Consider the following 23519-nt stretch of genomic DNA (forward strand, 5'->3'; position numbering starts at 1 on the left):
ATCTAAAGAAATCACAGGGGCACCTGGTTGGTTCAGTCGATAAAGCATGCAACTCTTGATCTCAGGGTTGTGAGTTCAAGCTCTCCACGTTGGGTGTAGAGATTACTTAAAATTAAAAAAAAAAAATTTTTTTTAATCTTTTAAAAAATAAATCACAAAGATCGCCCCCCCTTTTTTTCCTAAAAGATTTATTTTAGATTTACATTTAGGTCTAGCATCCATTTTCAGTTAATTTTTATATATGGTGTGATAAGTGGATCAAAGCTCATTTTCTAGCATATGGATATGCAATTGCTTCAGAACCATTTGTTGTAAAGACTATACTTTCTCAACTAAGTAGCCTTTGCACATTTGTCAAAAATCAATTGATCGTTTATATGTAGGCCTTTTACTGAATTCTCTATTTTGTACCATTGATCAGTTTGTCTATACCAATTCTCTATCATTTTGATCACTATAGCTATATTTTGGAAACTATATAAATCCTCAAACTTTATTTTTCTTTTTCAAAGTTATTTTTGTCTATTCTAGGTCCTTTGCATTAATATATAAATTTTAGAATCATCTTATAAATTCATCCCAAAAAAGCCTATTGGGATTCTGATGGGGATTACATTGAATTTATAGGTCAATTTGGGAAGAATTGATATCTTAAAAATATTGAGTCTTCTGATCCATGATCATAGTATCTCTCCATTTATTTAGGTCTTTTAATATTTTTCTTAAAAATGCCCTGTAGTTTTCAGTGTAACAAATCTCTCACATTTTCATTAGATTGATCTGTATGTGTTTTATATTGCTTGATGCTTTTAGAAATGATAGTTTTGGGGGTGCCTGGGTGACTCAGTCAGTTATGCATCTGACTCTTGGTTTTGGCTCAGGTCATGATCTCAGGGTCCTGAGATCAAGCCCCACACTGGGCTTCATGCTGAGTGTGGAGCCTGCTCAAGATTCTCTCTCCCTCTCCCTCTGCTTCTTGCCCCTACTCATGCACACACATATGTGTGCTCTCTCTCAAAATAAGGAAGGAAGGAAGGAAGGAAGGAAGGAAGGAAGGAAGGAAGGAAGGAAGGAAGAAAGAAAGAAAGAAAGAAAGAAAGAAAAAAGAAAGAAAGGGAAAGAAAGGAGAAAGAAAGGGAAAGCAAAAAGAAGTGATAGTTTTCGTTTCAAACCCCAGTTGTTCATTGTTACTATAGAGGAATACAGTTGATTTTGTATGTTAATTTACATTCTACAACTTCGTAAAACTCATTTTAATACTTTACTCTTTTGGTAGATGCCATAGGATTTTCTACATAGACATCCATGTCACTTGTAAAAAGACAGTGTCACTTCTTTTTTCAATTTGGATGCTTTTTTTTTTTTTTTTTTTAACTACACTGGCTAGAATCACCTATACAAAGGTGAATAGTGGTGGAGAACATACATCGCTTTTCTTAGGGAAAAGGCATTCAATCTTTCACATTAAGAGTAATGTTAGCTGTAAGTTTTTGTAAATGTTCTGTATCAGGTCAAGGAAGCTCCTTGCTATTCCTAGCTTGCTGAGAGACTTTATCAAAAATAGGTGTTGGATTTTGTCAAAGGCTTTTCTGCATCAATTAAGGTCAAATGGGTATTTTTTTTTTTATTAATAGGTTAAAATGGTGAATTACAGTGATTGATTCCTGCATGTATACCAACCTTGCATTCCTGGGATAAATTCCACTTGGTCATGAAACAATACCTTTTTTATATTTTGTTGGATTTGATTAGTTGAAGATGTATTAAGAATTTTTTCTTTTACATTTATGAGTGATATTTATTTTTCCTGCTAAGTGTTTGTCTGGTATTAGAGTAATACTGGCTCATATTATGAGTTAGGAGGTTTCCCCTCTTCAATTTTCTGGAAAAGTTTGTGCAGATTTGTTATTATTTCTTAACTGTTAGGTAAAATTTCCTAGTCAAACATCTGTACCTATTTTTGTTGTCGTTGTTGGAAGGTTTTTAACTATGAAATTGACTTGTTTAATAGATGTAACGATGATTCAAGTTGTTGGGTTTTGTTTTTATTTTGTTTTTTTTTAGTAAACTTTGGTACTTTGTGTCTTTCAAAAAACAATGTTCGTTTCATCTAAGTTGTGGAATGTATTGGGATAGGCTTACTCAGAATATTCCCTTTTTCTTTTAATAGCAGTAGGATCTGTCTGTAGTGATGTCAGCTTTTTCATTTGTGATATTGATAATTATAGCTTCTTTCCAGATCAGTCTGCCTGGAGGTTTATCAATTTAAGGGTCTTCTGAAAGAACGAATTTTTAGTTTTATTGATTGTTTCTACTTTTCTTTTTTGTTTTTATTGATTTCTAATGTAATCTGTATATATATTTTTTCTTTTCTTTAGTTTCACTTTCATTTTCTCTTCTTTTTCTCGTTTCCTAAGGTGGAAGGCTGAGTTTATTGATTCAAAACCATTCTTTTTTTCTGAGAGGGAATTTAGTGCTGCAGATTTACCTCAAAGAACTGCTTGCTGTATTCCAGAAAATTTTATATGTTGGGTTTTCATATTTATTTTGTTCCAAATACTTTCTAATTTTTCATTTCTTCTTTAATTCATAGTCTAGATACATTTAGAGTATTTTGTTCCCGAATATTTGAAAATTTTTCACATAGCTTCCTGTTACCGGTTTCTAATTTAATTCCATTGAGGCCAGAAATAAACTTGCACCCTTTGAAATTTATTGAGATTTGTCTTGTGGCCTAGACTATGGCTATCTTGGTGTTTCATGTGCACTTGAGAAGAAAATTTGTTCTGCTCTTGTGAGTGAACAGTGCTATAATTGGCAATCAGGTCAAATTGATCATAGAAATGTTTCCGGTCACACGTGTACTGATCAACGTACTGCTGTATACTGAAGGGAGACCTACAGATAGTCTCTGGAATTCTCTCTCTCTATGCAGCTCTCTTCTGCTGGTATTCTCTTCTATAGACTCTACCTGCCTGGTCTTCCCATCCTTCCATCTCTATCTCCTCAACTCAGAGAGACCCACTGAGCCTCACGTAGGTTCTTCATCTTCACATCGCAGCCTGAAAACTCTCTCCAGGAGGTGGGCTGGGGCAAAGGGCTTACCTTTTTTGTTTTTCATCACTCAGGGAGCGTTGTTCCTCATTGCTGTCGTCATCTGTCATCATCTATAACGTTTGTTTATTTATTTCCAGCAGGAGGATAAATCCAGTCCCTGTTACCCCATCTTGGCTCCAAGGAGATGTCTCTCAGTTATGGTTTTTAACACATAGTTTAACACATTGTAAACAGTTTGCCTTATTCAATGTTAACCTTGTAAACTTATTTGCTATATAAGTTATAGATTTCATTGTTACTATACACAAATTTTCTTAAGCATCAACTATGAATAGAATAATTTATGGGAGAGGATTGTGCAAACCTTCAGGTTTCTTTCTTTTGATCTCTCTCTCTCTCTCAAACATACCTCTAGGTCTCTTTCTCCCCAGATCCTTAGAGTTGAAATGGGATTTTCAGTCACTATTTTTTGCCCAGCAAAGGGAAAGGCTTTGGTATGGCCAAGATGAAAGATTGGATAATAAATGTATGGTTGTTAGAAGGCAGCTTTCTTCAGTCATCTTTCATTAGCACTTACCAAGGGCTTCTGCTGCCACTTGGACTGACATAGAGCTGGCCATCTTTGGTGAGATAGAGCCCTGTTTGCGGAAGTTATGCCTGTTCTCTCACTTTTCTCTGCCTCTACATTTAAGAGACACATTTTCCCATTTTGAGCATCTTGTCATATTTGGTATCATTCAAGAATCCCCTGGGATGGGTGACTTACAGGTGATGAGGCTGTGTTGTCCTAGTTTGCCCTTGCTCATTCTCCTCTCACACGCGTAGAGTATGGAAAATGAGCCATGAATACAATTTGCATGTCTCATACTCCTCTTCTCATAAAACAAAAACCTGTGTGGATACATAATAGCAATGGTAAACATCCTTTCCTTCGCATTTCTAATTGACCCTGGAAGTCATATTCTCATAAAAACTTAACTCCCACTATGAGTTCCATTTATCCATTTATTCCACTTAACACAAGCAAATTAGATTCTCTTCTGTTTTCTTGCTCTCTTCTTTATATTCTCAGTCTACTTATGATTTATGAATTCCATTCTCTTGTTTTACTCCCTTTCCTACCTGAATCGCTAACATTGAGATGTTTACCATTTTGTTCATCCTTATTTTCTTACAAGGTTTCTGCCAGCAAGGTTAACCATCCTGTTAACCCTTCCTACTTCTCTTTATATATTCCTGTTTGCCATCTTCTTCCCTTTTATCACTGGCAGCTTTGCTAACCACCACCACTTACACATTTTAAATTTAGTCCTGTAGCATCCCTGATAGCTCATTCCAAGTGATCATAGATTGAAAATTAATGCAAAATTCCTTTATTTAGCAAAAAGAGAGTTTTTTAATTCGTAAAGCTCATCAACTTATGTAGATGTGAGTCTATCATAATCATCCTGGATACAGCTTCAGCTGTAATACTTGCAGAGCACTCTATATTGATCATGAAGGTGGTAAAAATGAAGTCATTGGTTGTGAGCATAGGTCAGGTATAAGACCATATTGACTTGGCACTAGACTAAAATTTTGATCAGCTCCAGCTGCCTTTCATTATTTTAATGTAAAATGAATACCTTTACTACTACCTGTTCCTAATGCAGCGTACTCTAGCAAAATGTCCATCAGTAGTAGCATAGATCTATGACTAAGTTCAGTAGGTATGTATTAAGTTCCTTATGCATTCAGAGCATGCAAAGATAAGCAAAGCTTCATCCTGCCTTCAGGGAGTTTAATTCAATCTAATTGGGAAACAAAACATGTACATGGATCACAGAAGTAGCTCACACTGAGCACCAGCTATGTTCAAGGCACTGGCTTAAGCACTTCTGTGTATTATCCTCTTTGATCCACATAAGAATCCTTTTTTTTTTTTTTTAAGATTTTACTTATTTATTTGACAGAGAGAGACAGCCAGCGAGAGAGGGAACACAAGCAGGGGGAGTGGGAGAGGAAGAAGCAGGCTCCCAGCGGACAAGCCTGATGTGGGGCTCGATCCCAGAACGCGGGGATCACGCCCTGAGCCGAAGACAGACGCTTAATGACTACGCCACCCAGGCGCTCCTCCACATAATAACCGTATGAGGGAGATACTAGTATTTTATCCCCATTTCATATGAGAAAGGTGAGGCATAGGGAGTTTAAGTGCCCACATCAAGGTCATAGAGCTGGAAAGCCAGGGGAGACTTTTTGATAGAAGAGTAGCATGATTAGGACCTAACTTTAGGATGGATGTTCTGGGAGCCTTGCTTTGAGTGGACAGAAGTCAGAAGTTGGGGATAGAAACACAATTGCTAACACAGTTGTCCGTATTGAAATACTCCATTAATTCCCAAATCATAATGGTGGGTGGGAATGGAAGAAGACGAGATAGATTTACAGAGGTGACAAAGACAGAATTTACAGAATTTGGCAAGTAACTAAATGTTGTTGTATTGGCAGGTGTGGTACAATGATAACTTTGAGGTTTTGATATTGGTGGTATGGAGAGAAAACTGATGCTGTTAAAGAATTGAGAGTGGAAAATAATCCAGGTTAGCAGTAACTTCAGGTGTGATGTTTAGAGATGCCCAAAGGCAACTGGCTTGCAGAATAGGAGTTCAAGTGATGGATCAGAGATAGGCAGGATGTAGAAATCATCCACAGTAAATAGACAAAGTGGGTTTTCATGGAGGAGTGTAGAGAAATGCCCTTTTCTATGGACAGGGAGAGAAAGCAGAGCACTGTGATATAATGACATCCATAATAAAGTTCAGAGAACTGATGAACAAAAAGTATTACTATTAGAGTGAATAAAAATGTTTCTACATTTATTGACTCTCAATCTTCATCTCTTGCATTTAACCATTACACAGTAATTTTAGTCTAGTTGCATTGAATCTGATTATTTGGTTAACCTAACATCAGTTTCCATCATGAGTTACATGGGTTTAGAAAGTTGTACCAAAATGTAAAAACCTGGGGCTTTTAATAATCACACTTGAAAGAAAGCTTGCGAGTTGCATTTGTCAAGCAGCTAGGAAAACCATTCGTGCATACCGTCTGTCCAAAGCTCCATCGGCAGCCCAAATGTAAAGAACCGAAAGGTCATTCTCCTTCCCGCGGTGTGATGTTTGTTGACGTATTTTGACACGCCAGTACAACCCTGAAAGGATCTGACCTTCCTGCAGTACTGAGGGACCCAAGTTCGGTTGGGTACCTGACACTGCCTTGCTCTTTCTGCCTTTCTCCTCCTTTACAGATGAACACCAAATGAACATAAATGATTGCTTTTTAAGTTTCTCTAGTCCCTTTTCTCAGTGACCATCAAGCCAAAAATCTTAGTGGGAGCTATTAATGCTTTTAATCAAAAGAAATTAAATTCACTTTTCAGAATGATACATGTGAGTGGAGATTGTTAATCCTTGAAACAGAAAAATGAAACAAATGAGGAGGTCTCTATGCTATAATATGTTTTACAGTCTTTATCTTTGTGATAGAAACAATTTATTGGTGTTCGAATGTTTGAGGATTACCTCCAAAGTGCAAAATTAATTTACACGAAAGTAAATCTTAGGTGGCTTTTGAAGTAGTCACCTCATAGGTGATATAATGTGTTAAGGGGTTGAAGAGTTAGGTGGAGGCCAGAGAGCTGTCAAGAGAATTTTCTGTCATGTACGAATATGTTCTGTGTTAGATTTATCTACTGTGAAGTGGAGCTTTGACTAGTAACCCATATTATTTCTTAATGCCCTGTTACAGCAGTGTGGGGATGAGGATGGAGAGAAAGAATGTTTACCATTAATGAATTTCCAAAATATAAAAGTAGTAAGCTAAATGCTTTTCATCAAGAGTGGCTATTTAGAAAGGTTTTCCTGCTATCTCCACAACTAGTAAGTGTAAAATAAGTGTGACAATATTCTCCTAGCATTTAAACTGCACTCTGCAAATTGTGGAAGATTTTATGTATTTGTCATAATGTTGGAGAAAAAGGAGTATTCCAGTATTTTAGTCAAATGGTTTCCAAATGTGATAACTGTCTGCTCAATGAAATTAAGGTACGCTTGTCCAAGGTAAATATTTAGTGACATAACCTAAAATTAGGACTGAATTTTTGCAGTACTTCGTTGTTTCACTGTTCACCTATTTTGCATAGTACCTGAACTCTCCAGTAGTACCCTGGACATCACCACACGTCTTTGTTTGAATTGTTTCTCTATTTTCTCTTCCCTTTCAGATGTTGTCATGTCACTGGAAACCAATGCCCAGTACTGACAAAGCACATTTAGCTCCTTTCTAGGATTCCAGAGGCTTCAGCTCCAATTTCCTGGTATTCCTTATTCAGATTAGACCTCTAAGTTTGTGTGCTATGAGGACTGACAGCCCGGATCCTGCTCTGCCTGTCCAGGGCCTGGTCACACACACACACACTCCATACTCCAAAGCCTGGCCCCCTCCACAGGCCCGACCTTTCAGGACTTTATGTAATTTTTCATTGACACTTATGTCTGACATTGCAGATGTACTTCTCATTGTGGAGTCTTAACTACATCGGAATAGTTGAGAACCTCTTTTTCCTTAACTATTACATAGATTAATTCTACTTAACAATGACAGGTTTTCCTGCTGAAACACAAGTAGCCAAATCCTTTTCTCTTTTCTAGCCATTCTCCGAGTAACATTTTAACCCCGCAGTCCGGCATGCAGGTGCACGCATGGGCACACGCGCACACATGCACCGCTCTCACTAATTGCTTGAGTACACAGCAAATCCATTTGAGATGACAGCGAAAGGGTTAAGTTTTGACAGTCTTTTTACTGGGCTTATTAGTGACTTAATCTCTACACACTTCTTTCCTCCAAATTCACCGTGAGGTACATACACAGGCATAAATTAACCCAGTTGTTTCTAATATGATGGCATTCTATATGCATCTTTTCCCCAGAAAGTACACTACAAAGTTGTGTTGTTTTGCCAGGCTCCTGGCCTTCTTTTATAAATTCTTAGTAAAATTTCTTGCATTGTGGTAAGAAAAAATATATATATTCTATCAATTATTTTAAAAAGCAATAATTCATTATAGTTGATCATAAATGTCAGGAAGCAAAGACCCAGCTGAAGCATTTTGTCACTAATCATGCTGTTTTTCTTCTAATTAGTTAATTTACATTTTGCAAATTAAGGGTAAAATTCAGACAGAAGATAACATCATAGCTTTAACTGACCTATATTTGTATCTGCCAAATTTAAGTTAATTAGAAATGTAGATGCTGTTTGTTTTATCTGTCAGAAAAGCTCATCTTTTTTCTTAAAAAAAAAAAAAAAGTAGACACACTTTTTTTTCCCCTCAGCATTTATCATCTAAATAATAGTCTTGCCAAGATGGCAGCCTCATAATAAACTCTTTTCAGTGGAGTGATGGGTAATGAAGCTTGCTTGTGAAGGCAGCGAAAAATGTTGTCTGGCCAAATGCATGAATATGATGGCTAGAGAATCAGTGGACTTTCTCAGTCATCAATCTTTTTAGTAGCCTCTTATACATCTGAATATTTTGATAGATGATCTAATAATTGAGTTATCTATCTTTCTAACTATCAGAGTTGCATAAAAATTATTCTCACATGCTACTGAATATTAAATATATTAGGCATTCAGTAAATTTTTCATAAAAGGGCCAAAAGGTGAAAGATTTTTGTTATTCTATAAATACCTCTTAATATATTGAGTGTTAGGCTCTCTGAAATAGTCAACCCTTAATTCCCTCTGTGAGAAGTAGGTATATACTTAAAAAGGTGGACATCCCCAGTACAAGTAGGGCATGTGATAGTCACTACAGCCGTTGAAAAGTCAACCCTGGTGAACATATGGTCGCAGCTCAGTTGTGTAAAGTGGAATGAAGGTCCTTGCTGGCCTAACACCAGTGGCACATTTAATGTGGCAAAGGATTTCCAGACAAAGAAGCACAGGTGATGTAGGTGGCACAGAGTGACCATAGGATTTTGATGTGGAAGATCATTTTGAGAGGAAGATGATCCTACCAGGAGGGGAAACTTCTGCCTACCTAGCATTTCAGCTGGTGGCCCCAAACTACTCCAGTATTCTCTTAATGCATACATAGTTCCTTCCCCCAATACGGCTTTATATTGTGTTGTGTTGTGTTTTTTGTCCTATACTACTCTGTGAAAAGCTTATCAACAAGTGTGCTCCACTGGGATTGAAAAGCAGGCAAGGGCAATTGGCAGGAGACGTTACCAGATAGGCTTTCCCCACCCCTCTGCCCCTACTATCCACATCTTCAAGGTGACCTAGCTGTGATGACTTCTCCGGAACCACATTAAAATCGTCCTGCCCTGGAAGAGCAGACATTTGTTTGCAAGTGTGAAGGGTTACCAATCCTGTGCATCTTGAAAGGCACTCAAATGAGCAGGCCCTCGTAAATTGGATTTCTATTAGCCAGTCCTGATGGTAGCTCTTCATCAGTGGAATGGGAAGAAGTGCTATCAATAGCTCCAGCTCTAAATATCTTTTTTTTTTTTAAAGATTTTATTTATTTATTCGACAGAGATAGAGACAGCCAGCAAGAGAGGGAACACAAGCAGGGGGAGTGGGAGAGGAAGAAGCAGGCTCCCAGCAGAGGAGCCTGACGTGGGGCTCGATCTCAGAACGCTGGGACCACGCCCTGGGCCGAAGGCAGACGCTTAACCGCTGTGCCACCCAGGCGCCCCTCTTTTTTTTTTTTTTTTAATGACACACTTATTTTTGGTCTGCCTCATCCAAAATGGCGATACATGCTAAAATCACCAGAATTAATTGTGTTTAAGGTTTTGAATAAACCTTAAAATATGGACATTGGCTGTTTTTACATGCTTTTCAACTTTGAAGAGCATTTGAAACAACAGAGACATAATGGTCAGAAACAAATATGTCAAAAATGTCTTCAGCTTGCTCTCCTTACAGTTCCTCACATTGATTTCAGCTCACAGTTGTGCTATTTATAAAAGTTTGGAATGATAGACTGTCTTTCTCTTCATTTCCTGGATTGAAAATAATAATTGAGAAGGATAAAACCAATTGTGGAAATCCCTGTACGGCTTACTTCTGAGGAATTATTCCTCTCTGGTAATTTGATCTTTTTTTGGTTTCAAGAATTTTGCTTCTGTAATTTGAGGTTGGGGGGAAAGCATATTTTATTGTAGAAGCTACAACTGGAAATTTTAAACTCTTAGGTATCTATTTAAAATTATATATTTGAAACTATTTGAAATAGCCATATTGGGGAAGTTTAGGGGAGGGAATAGTCTTTTCTTAATCAAAGTAGCAAACATCTGTGTTCTTTCTAGTCTGTCTTTTGATTAGCATGGCCTCATCCATCACTGGTCTTTGATATGAACACCAAGAAGTCATGTCCTTTTGTTTTAAATGATAAATATGCCTTTGTCATGAATACTCATAGGCAACCCAGGATTTACATCTGAATTGTCAAAGTGTAACTGCCCAGCTCCTGTGATGAGTGACATTATTAGTGAAATAAAGAAGTTTTTAATTTGTCATGGATAGGCCTTAGATGGTGACATTATGAGACTATGTGGGTTTGGGTGCTAGAAAAGTTGTCCTTCCCCCACTATTTTTCTAAGATTTGTCATTTATCAACAAGAGGCAATCTGCCGCAGGAGGCTGTCTGTGAACATTTTTACTTTAGTGCCATTAGTCTGTCTCTGTAGGTTTTATTATTTAGGCTTGATGGCCAGTAGTTCTTATCAAAACTAATACTATTTGAAGTAGTGGGTTTCTGGTGGTCAAACAACCAGTATCAGGATTTGTTCTGTCTGGCTATTATTGCCAGAGACAGTATTTTTTTTAACTTTAGCTTTATTTCAAGGTCTGTGTCAGTTCTATTTTCTAAACAAGTTTCTGTGATATCTTTGTCTCTACAAACTCACATCTACTCAAATGTATTTATGTATGCGCTGTTTATCTAAGCACATTGACATCCGCATAGTACCTACCGGCACAATCTTGTGTTAATCACCAGACCCTCAGATGGTCAAGTTGGACCGTTGTATTTGACTCTTTTACTCAGAAATTAGGACCATTAAAATTAAAAATACTGTGGAGTGTTGAACTTCTCTTGTCTGCACTGTAAAAGAAGATTTCAGCTTACACATATTTGCCTTATTTATTTCTCCATTATTAACAGGCAAATATTTTGATTATTTTAAAGTTTCATCTTGTGATACATGTTTAGATTGTTCCACGTTGGTGATAAGTATTTCATTATAACTTACGTGTAAAAGGCATCCCACGGAGATTTGGTATTTTAACAATAGCTTAAACAGAAATTGCATTACCTTTTACATGCTTTGTCTTTATAATAGCAACACAATTGTTTTAAAGGTAGGAAGAATAAGAGAAGTTTTCATTTTCTCTTTTTCGAATGAATTGATCTCTCAAATTATCCAAAACAACCTTTAACTTAGAACGTTGACATTTGCAGGAGAGTGAAACTATATATTTTAGTTTGATTCATTCTCTCTCCACAAAATTCACTTTAAAATGGTTTCATCGTTATAACAGCCCCACTTAAATTGTTTTATTTGTAGTCATATTCCTCACCCCATGAATGTATTAATCTTGGATTTTCTTTGACTGAGTCGGAACCGAAGTGTAGCAATTATTTTTTGAAAAATATTTTTTGTGATGAATCACTCAATTCTACTCCTGAAACCAGCATTACACTATATGTTAACTAACTAGAATTTAAATAAAAATTTGAAACATGAAAAAATACATGTATCTTTTGATTGCCAAAAAAAATTTTAAGATAAAAAAAATGTACTTGGTTAGAAATTAACCCTTATCATCCAGGGATTTTCTGTATCTTTTTTTTATTCTTAGTATTTCCTTGGTCACCTTTTTCATGAAAAATGAAGTCTTATTGGTGTTTGCTTCCCAACAGAAAACGATCACTTAGTGACTCTAAAGCCCAGCCCCTCACTTTAATTGAGATTTTTGTACTGTAATGTAAGTGTCTGAGTTTTTGAGACCCTAAGGCTTTCACCCAACTTGAAGACAATGATGCCAGTGAGCTTCTGTCCAGAGTTAATCAGCTGCAGAATTTGTAAACTGCACATGTGTCAAAGTTGAAAATGTTAGCACTCTAATAGAAGCTTGAAAAGGTTAGATCTGATAAAAGCCGTCAGCAGTTAAAGAAAGTGATTTATGGGATTGTAATGACACAAAATGCCTCATTTATCACTCATCTATAGATAGGTTAAGGTTCCTGTGTCATACTTTTAAAAACTTGACCACTAAGAATTGTCAAAATAGGTACTTAATTGCCCTTCATCCTTTTCCTTTTGAATTTATTTCATTTGAGTTTGGTAATTTTATCTACGATCACTTTACTGTCGTTTACTTCATATGGTTCCATTTAAAGTCATTCATATTTTGGATGTTCAAAAACTGTACATTACTGATCTTTTTGAAGTTTTATTAGCTAAAGCTGTTGCAAGGAAAGACTCAGTCAATCTTATATATGTTAATTTACTTTTTTGTTTAGCACGAATACTGTGGAGATATATGAAAGTTTCATTTTCTCTTTTCAAACACTTGTAATTTTCATTAGCATTTTATAATCCTCTAAATTTTCTATATATCTCTCCTTAAAAAGTACAACATTAGATTTTAAAAGACAGAGCCATCAATTGGTTTACCGTCCTAGTAACTCAACTTAATATTTAAGCTCCACACAAATTAAATTTAATGAAAACCTGCCTGTCTGCTTAAATGATCCTTTTAAAAAAAAAAAAAAAAGGAGGGGGCAGCTAAAAACAAAAGTTAAGAGACATGCCAGCTTGTATTTCTTAGATTGATTTAAAAATAATTATTTCTTTATACATTCTAAGAAAAGTATTTGTAAGGTTGGAATTGCTAGACATTTATTTGCTTATTTGATGTCATTTAGTTTATGCGTAAATATGTTAACACTGTTAAATAAAAACTATTGTAGAAACTGCCAATATATCAAAGTAATGTTATAAAGCACCCATTTTAGGCAGGATTATTACAGTTTCAGGCTCTCTAGTATGAAGGGTGGAATTGTTTAATGGCTTTTTGGAAATTATTCAGATCATTAAATAGGCCTAAGTGTCTCACTGTTCCCCCCCTTTGCCTCCCTATAGCCAAAAATTAATTTGAAAATTTTGACAGGTTTCACTTTCTCAGCTGTGCATTATACTTTCTTCAACAGGGACGTCCCAGGTTTAATTTAAAAAGAAGTCAGAGCTGTTTCTTCAACAAGGCAAAGTCATGAAAATAAATGGGGAAAAGAGAAACTGCCCTAGGAAAGAGAAACTTGAGACATCATAGCCAGATGCAGTTGACCTTGTTGTACCTCGATTCCATCAAATGGACTATTAAAAAACATTTTTTTTAGACAGTCATTGAAAGTTGAATATGGATCCGTATGAATTCTTAACACCAAGAAATGACTGTTAATTTTGTTAGGCATGACAGAGCCATTCTGGTTATGTAAGAAAATGTCCATTTTTTTTTTTTTCAAAGAGTACATATGAGAACATGTAGGGATGGAGTGACTTAAGAGCCTGGGATTTCTTTTAAATTTCAGCAAAATAAATACAAAAGGTGAGAGAGAAATTTAAAGGGGGAATATAAGATCTGCAAGATGAATATTTAGTGAGGGAGTTAGTTCTTTTTATACATTCCAAAATTTTTATAGCAAAACCCAAAAGAGTCAGGGAGATTCTCAGATCAATCTTGTCCAAAAGTATTCTACAATTATAACATCCTACATTTTCTAATATTTTCTTGCTGCCAATCTTAATTTAAGATGACACAGTAAATCTAAAAATGATTTTTTTTTAAATTTCCAAAGTTTATCCAAAAAAACTCATCTCATTGGCTGAGATCAAATCCAATTACAATATTTTAACACCCGTTAGCAAGCCTGGTCTCTTCTGATATAGTAAAGGGCTAAGAAATTCTGCACGTTGATTCAAATATGACAGAAGTATTAGCATACTTCTTTGTGCTCTGAAAGTGTATGGTTCCTAAATGGTATCGTGAACAATTTTTGTTTGTTTAAAGAAGATCGTAATAAATATATAATTTCTGTTCTGTATTCCTCCTGGCAAACAAATATTAAAGCATTTGTAACTCTTATATTTTAAGCTTTGTTTTTTATCATTATTTACAAAAGCATTTTTCTTAAATTGCAAATATAGTTTCCCAACTTAAGGAATATCAAACTAAATGTATGTCTTTCTAGATGCATCTTTGTTCATAAAAAAAAAATGTATACATTTAAATTAAAATCTTAATTCTTCTATGATTTTAAAAGTTTGTTACTTGGTTATCTTTAGACTTGTAGACAGTATTTTTATTTTTTAAACAACAGCAACAAAACAAAGCCCAAAGATCTCAAACGCTTAAGAATTTACATTGATTTGAAGAAAATGTGTTCTTAATATGAATTTATCATTTACCCTATTTGAATTAAGGGATAGTTAACCAAAAGTATTTTTCTATTTTTATAGATCATTTACATTTATTAAGGCAACATAGGAAGCCCCATTTCAACTGAACCTTCCAGAGATTAATCATTTTATTTGAAGGAGTTCTGTTGTTATTTTTTCAAATCCCCTGATTAGGAAAAATTTGTATCGTATGTGTTTATATAATCACAGGAGTCAAAATTGTCTCAATCTATGAATCTTAATAGTTTGCTCTTGTAACAACTATGAGGAAATGTATTAAAATGCCTTAATTACAGGGCAAGAAAAAGAGAAAGCACAGTCTTTTGCATATGATCTTTCAATTGTTCACCAAAGGATAAAGAAAGCATTCAAGCGTGGTTTCAAGAACTGTCAGCATTAAGAAAATGCAAGGTACTTTGTAGAGCCTTAAAGACCTTTCTGGGAAATAGATTTAATTAAAAAGTAAAATAGACTTTTCATTTTAAAGAAATCTTTAAAATGTTATAAAATTTCATAATGTTAATATATTAATAAGGGTATTATCTTCTTATCCCAGATGAGAAAAAGTCATCCATGAAGCTATTATATTTGATTCACACAATGGTGGATCCTATAAATATTTTTCTTTAAGTTTGATTTAAGAGTGAGAATTATAATGCATATTGAATTATATAATAATTTTAAAAGACCTTCTCTGTCTGATTCACATATGCTGACTCAATCTCATCTGTAAATTAGGAACATCTAGTAGTCTGCTGCTAGTAACAGTAGTCCTTTTGCCAGCATTAAAGTTCAAAATGATCCAAAAAATTGATTTTGGCCCTGTTTATCTTAATTAACATGTTCAGATATGCACTGTTCCCTGTTAGTACAACACCAATCCTCTGTAGTCAGTAGAATTCCAGAGGCATCCTGTTCCTTCCCTTTAACTTCTACATTAAAACAAAACAAAGCAAAAGACATATTTATTTCCCATTGAGTTGAGTCAAAAAGCCTAATTAACAGTATGTCTCCGAGTCGCGTTAAACTAGAGAAGGTTAACCTGACTATGTGATAAGAAGCTGTCTATAAATAACCCCAGCCTGTCCTTTAGAGCTTAGCTTCAGCCAGTTCTACCTCTGTCAAGGTTTTGGGAACTTGTCTGCTCTTACCAAGCCTGCACACGTCAGTATTTTCTGGCTACTTCCAAGCGCCCAATGTATTCACGTTTAAATTGTCTTCATTTCAGGACGCCTCATTCAAAGACAGATCAATCTCAGAAGGTTGTGTTTTTAAGTAATTACTTGTTCCTTGAGAAACCGTTTCCGGACCAGTGTTGTTATTTTTGCAACTAGTCATTGACCAATGTGTTCACTGTTCAACATTTAAAAAAAAAAAAAAAAAAAGATTAACTCGGCAGGTTATTTAAGGACCTTATTAAAATCTCCAGTGCCTAGGCTTCTGTTTAAAATGACACCGTAGAACAACAGATGCATAGTACAGAGACTGGCTTCCAGTTGAGCTCACAAAGATGTAGCCACTAAAAATGTCTGCTCCGTGTTTCCGTTAACTTGAGTTTCTCAGCTTAAATTATTATTCTGCAAAAGATAGCGTGAACTACTTTGTTCCTAAATAGTCATACAGTAGATTGAGTAGTACTTGAAGATTTGTTGCATTTTGAATGTGGGAAAAATAATGCCTCTGTGTGATAATGAGTATATGATTTGCATGTGCGTTGTGTAATTCACAATATACATATGCATTCATCATGTTATTCTTTGCAATATGATGAATTATGTCAGTTTATTGCATATGTCTGCATGTACCTCATCTCTTAATTAAAGCATTAATCACTAAAATTACCAAAGATACAGAGTTTTACAGTACTTTTAAAATTTAACGTTGATCTTTGCATAGTAATACACATATTATTTCTAATTGGTAGACTATACTAAGACATTTTAAGTAAGGATTTCTGTGTTATGATTCTATCATATCAATTATTTTAAATATGCTTGTCTTAATATATACTTACAACATACTTTTTAACCATTTTAAATCATTTTTATTTGAGATTAATTTCCTAAATCACTTGAATTACCAAAGACATACATATGTGCGTATATATATATGCATATTATATGATCAGCTTTAAAGCCCAAGAGACTAGATATATGTCTTTCTGTACTTTCACATTTTAAAGTTGATCTTTGCATAGTCATATACATTATTCTAACTGATAGACTGTGATAACACATGTTAATTGAAGATTCCATGTTATGATCCTACCACATCAGCATTAGATATTTTAATATATATTTGCCCCCCCCTTTAGCAATCATGTTGTTTAATAATTCTTTCATTCGGATTCATTATACTTGATGTTACTTTTCCAGCACCTGGTATTATTTATTTATAAGTAATAAACACTTGCTAATCCTGTGACTCAATCATTTAGAAATCCATACCTTCAGAACAGAATAAAAAATTGTGAGGCTTGGAAGGAAAGATTTGGAGGAAAAGATACCACCCAAGCACAGAATTAAGCTGTTAAGACTTTGGTGTTAACAAAAGAGGGAGGCAAGGCACATGTTGCCGCATCCCTGCTCATTAACCCATTGAACATTTCTTTGCACAATATTTTACTCACTTAAGCCCTAAACTATTACTGTAACATTACCACCATCTTTCTTCTCAGCCCAAGACCTTGTTGTATGCTTCTCTGAGAAAAAAGAGGCCTCCCACGCATGACTTCTTGAAGCTACCCCCATTTTTCTGTCTGTTTTTGCTCATTCTCTCCCCTTATGTCATATGAAGAGGATTTCTGATTCCTTCTTCCATTTCTCAGTTTTCCCTCTTCCCCAGAATTCCAAGTTTTGGCCATGTTTTGAAAGTCATCCTTGCTTTATACCCTAGAGCTACGAACTTGTTTCTTTCTTCCCTCTGTCACCCAGCATCTTGATATTTATTCATCCTGGCGGCGTCTACTTTCACACCCATGTAATGCTAAAGAATTTGACATCCTCCCTTGTTTTCAAAGCCGCTGAGGCATGTATCTGATTTGATCCTGTGTACCATTGTCCTGGCAGGGACTATCTGGGATGCTACCTCCAGAATTATGAGGTACCTGTGAACACATCCTCTCCAACTCCCTTTTCTCCAAGGTGTCTCTTGTGTTCTGCCCTGTTATTGTCTGGGTCAATTAGTTACAGTCCAATTAGTTACCATCCAATTAATGACTGTCCACTCCCGGTAGTCAGTTATGGGATCAGACCACTGAACAAGTCATTTGGGCAACCCTAGCCTGCTTGAGTCAGACAACCATTGCTGAATCAGTCCATTGTATCCAGAAATGTAAGGTCTTTTAACACAAATGGGAAGACCCATATTGATGGCTCCTTTAAACGTTATCTTACTTGATTTCTAAGGCACCATATTCTCCCAACCTTGGTGGTCATTCCTTTGCAATCTCCATTCATGGTCCCTCCTCTTCTACCTGTTCTCTTAATGTTGGAGTGTCCCAGAGCTTAGTGTTTGGTTCTTCTCTATATTCTTTTCCTTGGTTTTTTTCTTCCAGCCTTATGACTTTAAATGCCATCTGTATACTAATACTACTCAAAGTTTTATGTTTCCATCCCGGACCTCTCCCCTGAACTTCAGATCCATTTACCTAACTGCCTATTCAACATCTCTACTTGGATATGTAGTAGACATCTCAAACTCAGCATGCCAACTCTGAATTCCAGATATCCCTAAAGATTCCCCCACGCCCCCCAGTTAATGATAACTCTGTCCCTCTATCCTTAGAATCATTCCTGTTTCTTTCTCTTACACTTTACTTCTGATCTTTCTGGAAATTGTGTTGATTCTACCTTCAAAAATATATCCAGAGTCCAACTATTTTTCACTCTCCTCTCTGCTACCACTTGGTCCAAATCACCGTCATCTCTGTCCAGGACTGCTAAAGTACCTTCCTAACTGATCTCCCTTTTCCCACCCCCACCCTCCTACAGTCTTTTCTCAACATAACATCCAGATCACCAAATAAAAGTCAGACAATGTTAATCCTCTACTAAAAAATCTTGCAGGGGTTCCCCAATTGACCCAGAATAAGAGCCCAAGTCCTGACATTGGCCTTCACAGCCCTGCACGCACCCTCCAGTCATTGCTGTGGCTTCATCTCCTACCACATTCCTCCCATTCTGCACCAACCACCCTGGCCTCTTTGCTGTTCCTCTAGCTAGATGGGTACATTTTTGCCTCAGGCCCTTTGCACTGAATGTCCCCCTTGCAAGAAACACTTTCCCTAGATACATACTTTGTTCAGTGTCAAAAGTCAGATGCAGTGTCACTTCTGAGGTTTACCCTGACCACTCCCCTAACAGTCTCCCCCTTCCTTTCTGCTTTGTGTCCCTCCATAGTCCTTTTCACCTTCTAACACGATCTGGACTATCTCTTGTTTGCCCCACTAGAATTAAAGTTCTTCAAGGGCAGGGATTTTTGTCTGTTTTGTTTACTCCTATATCCCTGAGACTAGAACTGTGCCTGGCACTTAATAAAGCTCTTAATAAATATTTGCTGAATAAATGAATAGGTCTTTCTTGAACAAGCATGGTGTATTTTTAAATGTAAATATCATATATCAATGTTAATGACACAAGTTATTCACATTATCAGCATTCAGTTTCCTGAAGTTTCTGACACTTGGAAGGAAGGTGTCAAATCTAATGTATTTGTAAGAGAAATAAAGAGTTATCAGTCTTTCAGGGTTTATAGTTTGAAGAAAACAGGCAATCCCCTCTCTCCGTTGCTTTTATTTTATTTTACCAGGAAGCTCTCTGCCGTTTGGGGGAGAAATAATGCCAACTTTATTGTTTCATACACCATTGGTAGGTTTGGAGGCGATATTACAGTTAATTTATCAAACCCTTTATGAGAAATGCACACTGTGACACTTGTTAACTATTACTAGCACGTATCGAGCTTCAAAATTAATTATGCAAATATTCCAAATGTTACCAAATTTAAAATAAAGCAGAAGATGGGATCTTGGAGCCAAGTGGAAATAAGTATGCATCCTCCTATTTCCATTTTGATTACAGAGAATTATACAAAACTATTTCATTGAATTTAAAAGATCCATAGTGTTGGCCCTCTCTGCACATATCACAGCCAACAAAAATTGAGAAATTAATATTCCAAATGAAATATCATGCAAAGTCTTATTCTTTTTTTAAATTTGATTTGAATATCCATCTAAAGTGCTATATTTACTATACAAATCCACATTTGTTAGCAAAAATAATTATATTTTGTATGGGAAAAGAATTTGCTTGGGTCAGAGTTTCGTTGAATACTATTGGCTGAAAATGCTCCCCCAGAAACGGTTGGGTGGCCAAAATCTTTCCCAAGATTTGGGAAAATGTTGCCCGCTACATTAAAATTTCAAAGGCTCTGAGAAGTTCTATAGCAAGGAGATTTGTGGATCATCATTAATTTTACATTTCTTAAGATTATTTGACCAAAGGATCACCTCTTGCATCTAATATCTGTGTCCCCTTTGGAATACTCTCTTGGGAACTTTTGTGTGGGTCTACTGATGGGAGGTAATAATCAAATCAGTGGTGGGATTTGAGAGAGGTGCGGAGAAAGGAGGTGTGCTACTGCTTCTGAGCTGTCTACAAGGACATAAATAATACATCCAGCAGGCACCCTAACCAGCCATCCTTCTGAAGGTGAGAAGCCCAGATGGCATCTGCTTGGACCAGAGGTCGCAAAGTGAAACGTTCACAAGGGGGCCAGGCAGACCCCTTAAAGGGAAGCTCTGTTGAAGTTGAGAACCAGTAGTGCTTTGACATGGAGCAGCCAGCACTCAGTCTCAGTCTACGGTGGCCATGTAGGTGTAATGGGCCCAGTTTGGCCAGATCTTCCAGTGCTTCAAACCATATTGAAAGTTCAGATTTTTATGTTCAGTCTCCTCCATTTTGAATGATGTTAACTAATCCCATTTTTAAAAGAACCCTGGAGGCCAAACAAAATACATCGCAGGATCTCTCCCAGGGTGTGACTTCCACCTTAAGAGGAATTGGCCGAGCAGCATTAAAAGGGGAGGCATGTGGGGTGACCTCAGATGCACTCTTGCTACAGACATGAGATCCTTGTAGAAACAAAATAACCTTACCTTCAGTAGTTTTGAGACTGGAATATTTCCAACTGGGTCTAAATCTCTTCTGTCTGAAAAACCTTAAGGGCCCGTTTATTTCACTGCTTCATCAAATAGTTATGATGATAATTTAATATTTGTAAAGCATGTTCGCAGTTTACAAAGTCCCAACATTGGAAAATAAAATGATGTTCTCTAGGTGTATTAGTCTGCTAGGGCTGTCATAATGAAATATCACAGACTGGGTGGTTTAAACAACAGAAATTAATTCTCTCACAGTTCTGGAGTCTGGAGTCTTGAGATCCAGGTGTAGGCAGGGTTGTTTCCTTCTGAGGACTGTGAGGAAAAGATTTCTTCCAGGTTTTTCTCCCTGGCGTGTAGATGGCTGTCTTCCTGTCTTTGAATCAGCTCTCCTCTGTACATTTCTGTGTCCAAATTTCCTCATCTTATAGGGACACCCGTCTTACTGGATTAGGGCCCACTCTAACGACCTCATCTGACCTAATTATCTCTGTAAAGATCCTATCTCCAAATAGGGTCACATTCTGAGGTAATGGAGATTGGGACATCAACATATGAATTGGGGGGGGCCTACAATTCAGCCCATAACACCAGGAAAGAACTTTCTAGAAAAAAAAGGACTCTCGGTTATTTTGTTTTGTTTTTTGGGTACCCGAACATTGGATACAAATTGTAACCACAAAATTTTATACTTAAGCCAGGAAATTTTTTTCCGTGAAACCAAGTATCCAAAGTTTTATATAGTCACCCATAGAAAACAGCATGTGTATGTGAGAGGTACTAGGAAAGGAAGGATTCAAGCTATAGATCCATTTATCCGAACCACTGTCAAACACCCAACCAGATGAGACAAGTTGGAACACGTATCTAATAAACATGTAAATATAGTATGAACTGAATACTGTGATCCAAAAAGAGAGATGAAAGCTTACCATTAAATGTTCTAATGCATAAATGTTCTTAGGATCTCTAAGTTTATGCAAGCAATTCATTTTTCGTTCATGTTTCGCATTATTTTCTCTTGTTTTAGTGTTCCTTCATATACAGGAAAACAACACCAAAAAAATCAGTACACTTTTAGATTTTTAATGGCCAACATAGAAAGAAGGTAACAAATAAAACAGATTCTTGAATTCAGCATCGATTATGTAAACTTATTTCAAATCAGCTTCGATTTCAGCTTTGTTTTCTGAGTTCCTTGCTCACAGTTTTCTTCCCACCTTCATAGATTTCTGAGACCCCAATGTGCTTGAGTTGAAACATCCTTCTGGAGCCTTCCTATTGTTTCTTTCCCTATATGAGATAAGTATTTCCAAATACGGACTAATTTTCCTTCAAAACTGTAGCAGATTGCTAAAATTCACTCATTCACGTAGTCATTCATTTATTCCTTTCACACATGCTGTGTGCTAGTTTGGTACTCAGGTAGGCATGAAGGATCACATAAGCATGGCTCCTAACCTCAGGGAGCTCACAGTCTGGTAAAATGAACAAAAATATAAAGCAGTTTGTGTGTTAAGTGCAGTAGCTATTGGCATGGGGTCCCCAGAATGGGAGTAATCACTCAAGCCAGAGTAAGTGGGAAAGCCCCAAGCTGGGTCATAAGAAAGGCACAGTAATTTTCTAGGTAAGTGGTTAAAAGGCAGACCGAGTTGTCTGTTGCAGAGGTGCAGAAGCATGAAAATGCATGGTGTATTTAGGGAATTGTAGGTACTTGGCATCTCTGAAGTATAAATTGTGTGTCGGGAAATAAATAACTAGAGGAGTGGAGACTGGAGAAATAGGAGCCAGGTCATGAAGGGCGTTTGGAGAAATCACATGGGCATAGGGGAGCCTTGGAAATATTTTAATCAGGAAAGTAGCATTTTTAAAAGAGCATATGGAGAGCAGTGTGAGGGAAGAATTGGAAAGAAAACACACTGAGAGTTAAGGTACTATTGCAAATCCATTTTAAGAAATAAGAGACAGAACAAAAAAAGAAATACGAGGCAGTAGATGAGGTGTTTTTGAAGAGGGTAGACCCAAGAGCCAGGATACCACCCAGTAGCCTGGCTCTGCCACTTATTAGCCATGAAACCTTGGGCCAGTCCCTTAACTTCTCTGAGACTCAGTTTCCTTATCTCAATAATGGGGATAATAATAGACTGCACTTTCTAGGATGCTGCGAGAATTAAATGGGTTTATATGCATGAAGTATTTAGACCCATGCCTAGCACATAGTAATCACTCAATATCTGTTAGCTTTCAATATTGTCATTAATTATCAGTAATGGCTAGGACCAGGACTAGGATAGATGATAAATTTGAAGCACATTAAAACGGGAGAACTCAAACGAGTAAGGTTGCAGAGGAGGGTGCTCAACCCATTCATAGCCTGCCACGTGGCGTGAACATCTAAAGATAGCTTGTGTTCTCCGGAGTTCCTTCCTGATACCAAGTTCTAACTGTACAGCTTTTAAATTTTAATTGAATCAAATTCAGTCGCCCAAACAGCCCCAGCATTTCTGCCTCTCCGTCAGTGCTTGCTGCTCTTAGGATCCCTGTCACCTCTATGCATGAGACCTGATAATGGGGTGAGCACACACCCTCTGTGTCCCGTAGCATAAGAGAAACCACAAGGCAATACAAGAATCCCATTGCCTTAAATATTTTTCATTCTAAAGAAACACTTTACATTTTGATTTTTTTTAAAAAAACCAGTGAAAATTGTGGTTTTCTTTCTTTTTCCCTGAATTTACTGAGCCTTGGAGAAATCCATCACCAGATGATTAACAGC

General features: G+C 36.5%; 1 protein-coding gene across 4 annotated transcripts in view; it reads left to right on the forward strand.

The window, feature by feature from the left end:
* The window catches only part of CDIN1 (CDAN1 interacting nuclease 1), a 211583-nt gene that overhangs the window by 119230 nt on the left and 68834 nt on the right, over positions 1-23519 (forward strand). The window contains exon 11 of one of the 4 annotated variants that reach the window (XM_008702268.2): positions 13335-14263. The exons of the other annotated variants lie outside the window; for them this stretch is intronic. Coding sequence (XP_008700490.1) covers positions 13335-13356 — 22 coding nt within the window. The 3' untranslated portion in view covers positions 13357-14263. Of the gene's footprint in view, positions 1-13334; positions 14264-23519 lie in introns of those variants that run through there. 4 annotated transcript variants of the gene reach the window in all.

This window comes from Ursus maritimus, unplaced genomic scaffold (genome assembly GCF_017311325.1).
Source record: "Ursus maritimus isolate PB19 unplaced genomic scaffold, ASM1731132v1 scaffold_35, whole genome shotgun sequence".
Classification (NCBI taxonomy): domain Eukaryota; kingdom Metazoa; phylum Chordata; class Mammalia; order Carnivora; family Ursidae; genus Ursus; species Ursus maritimus.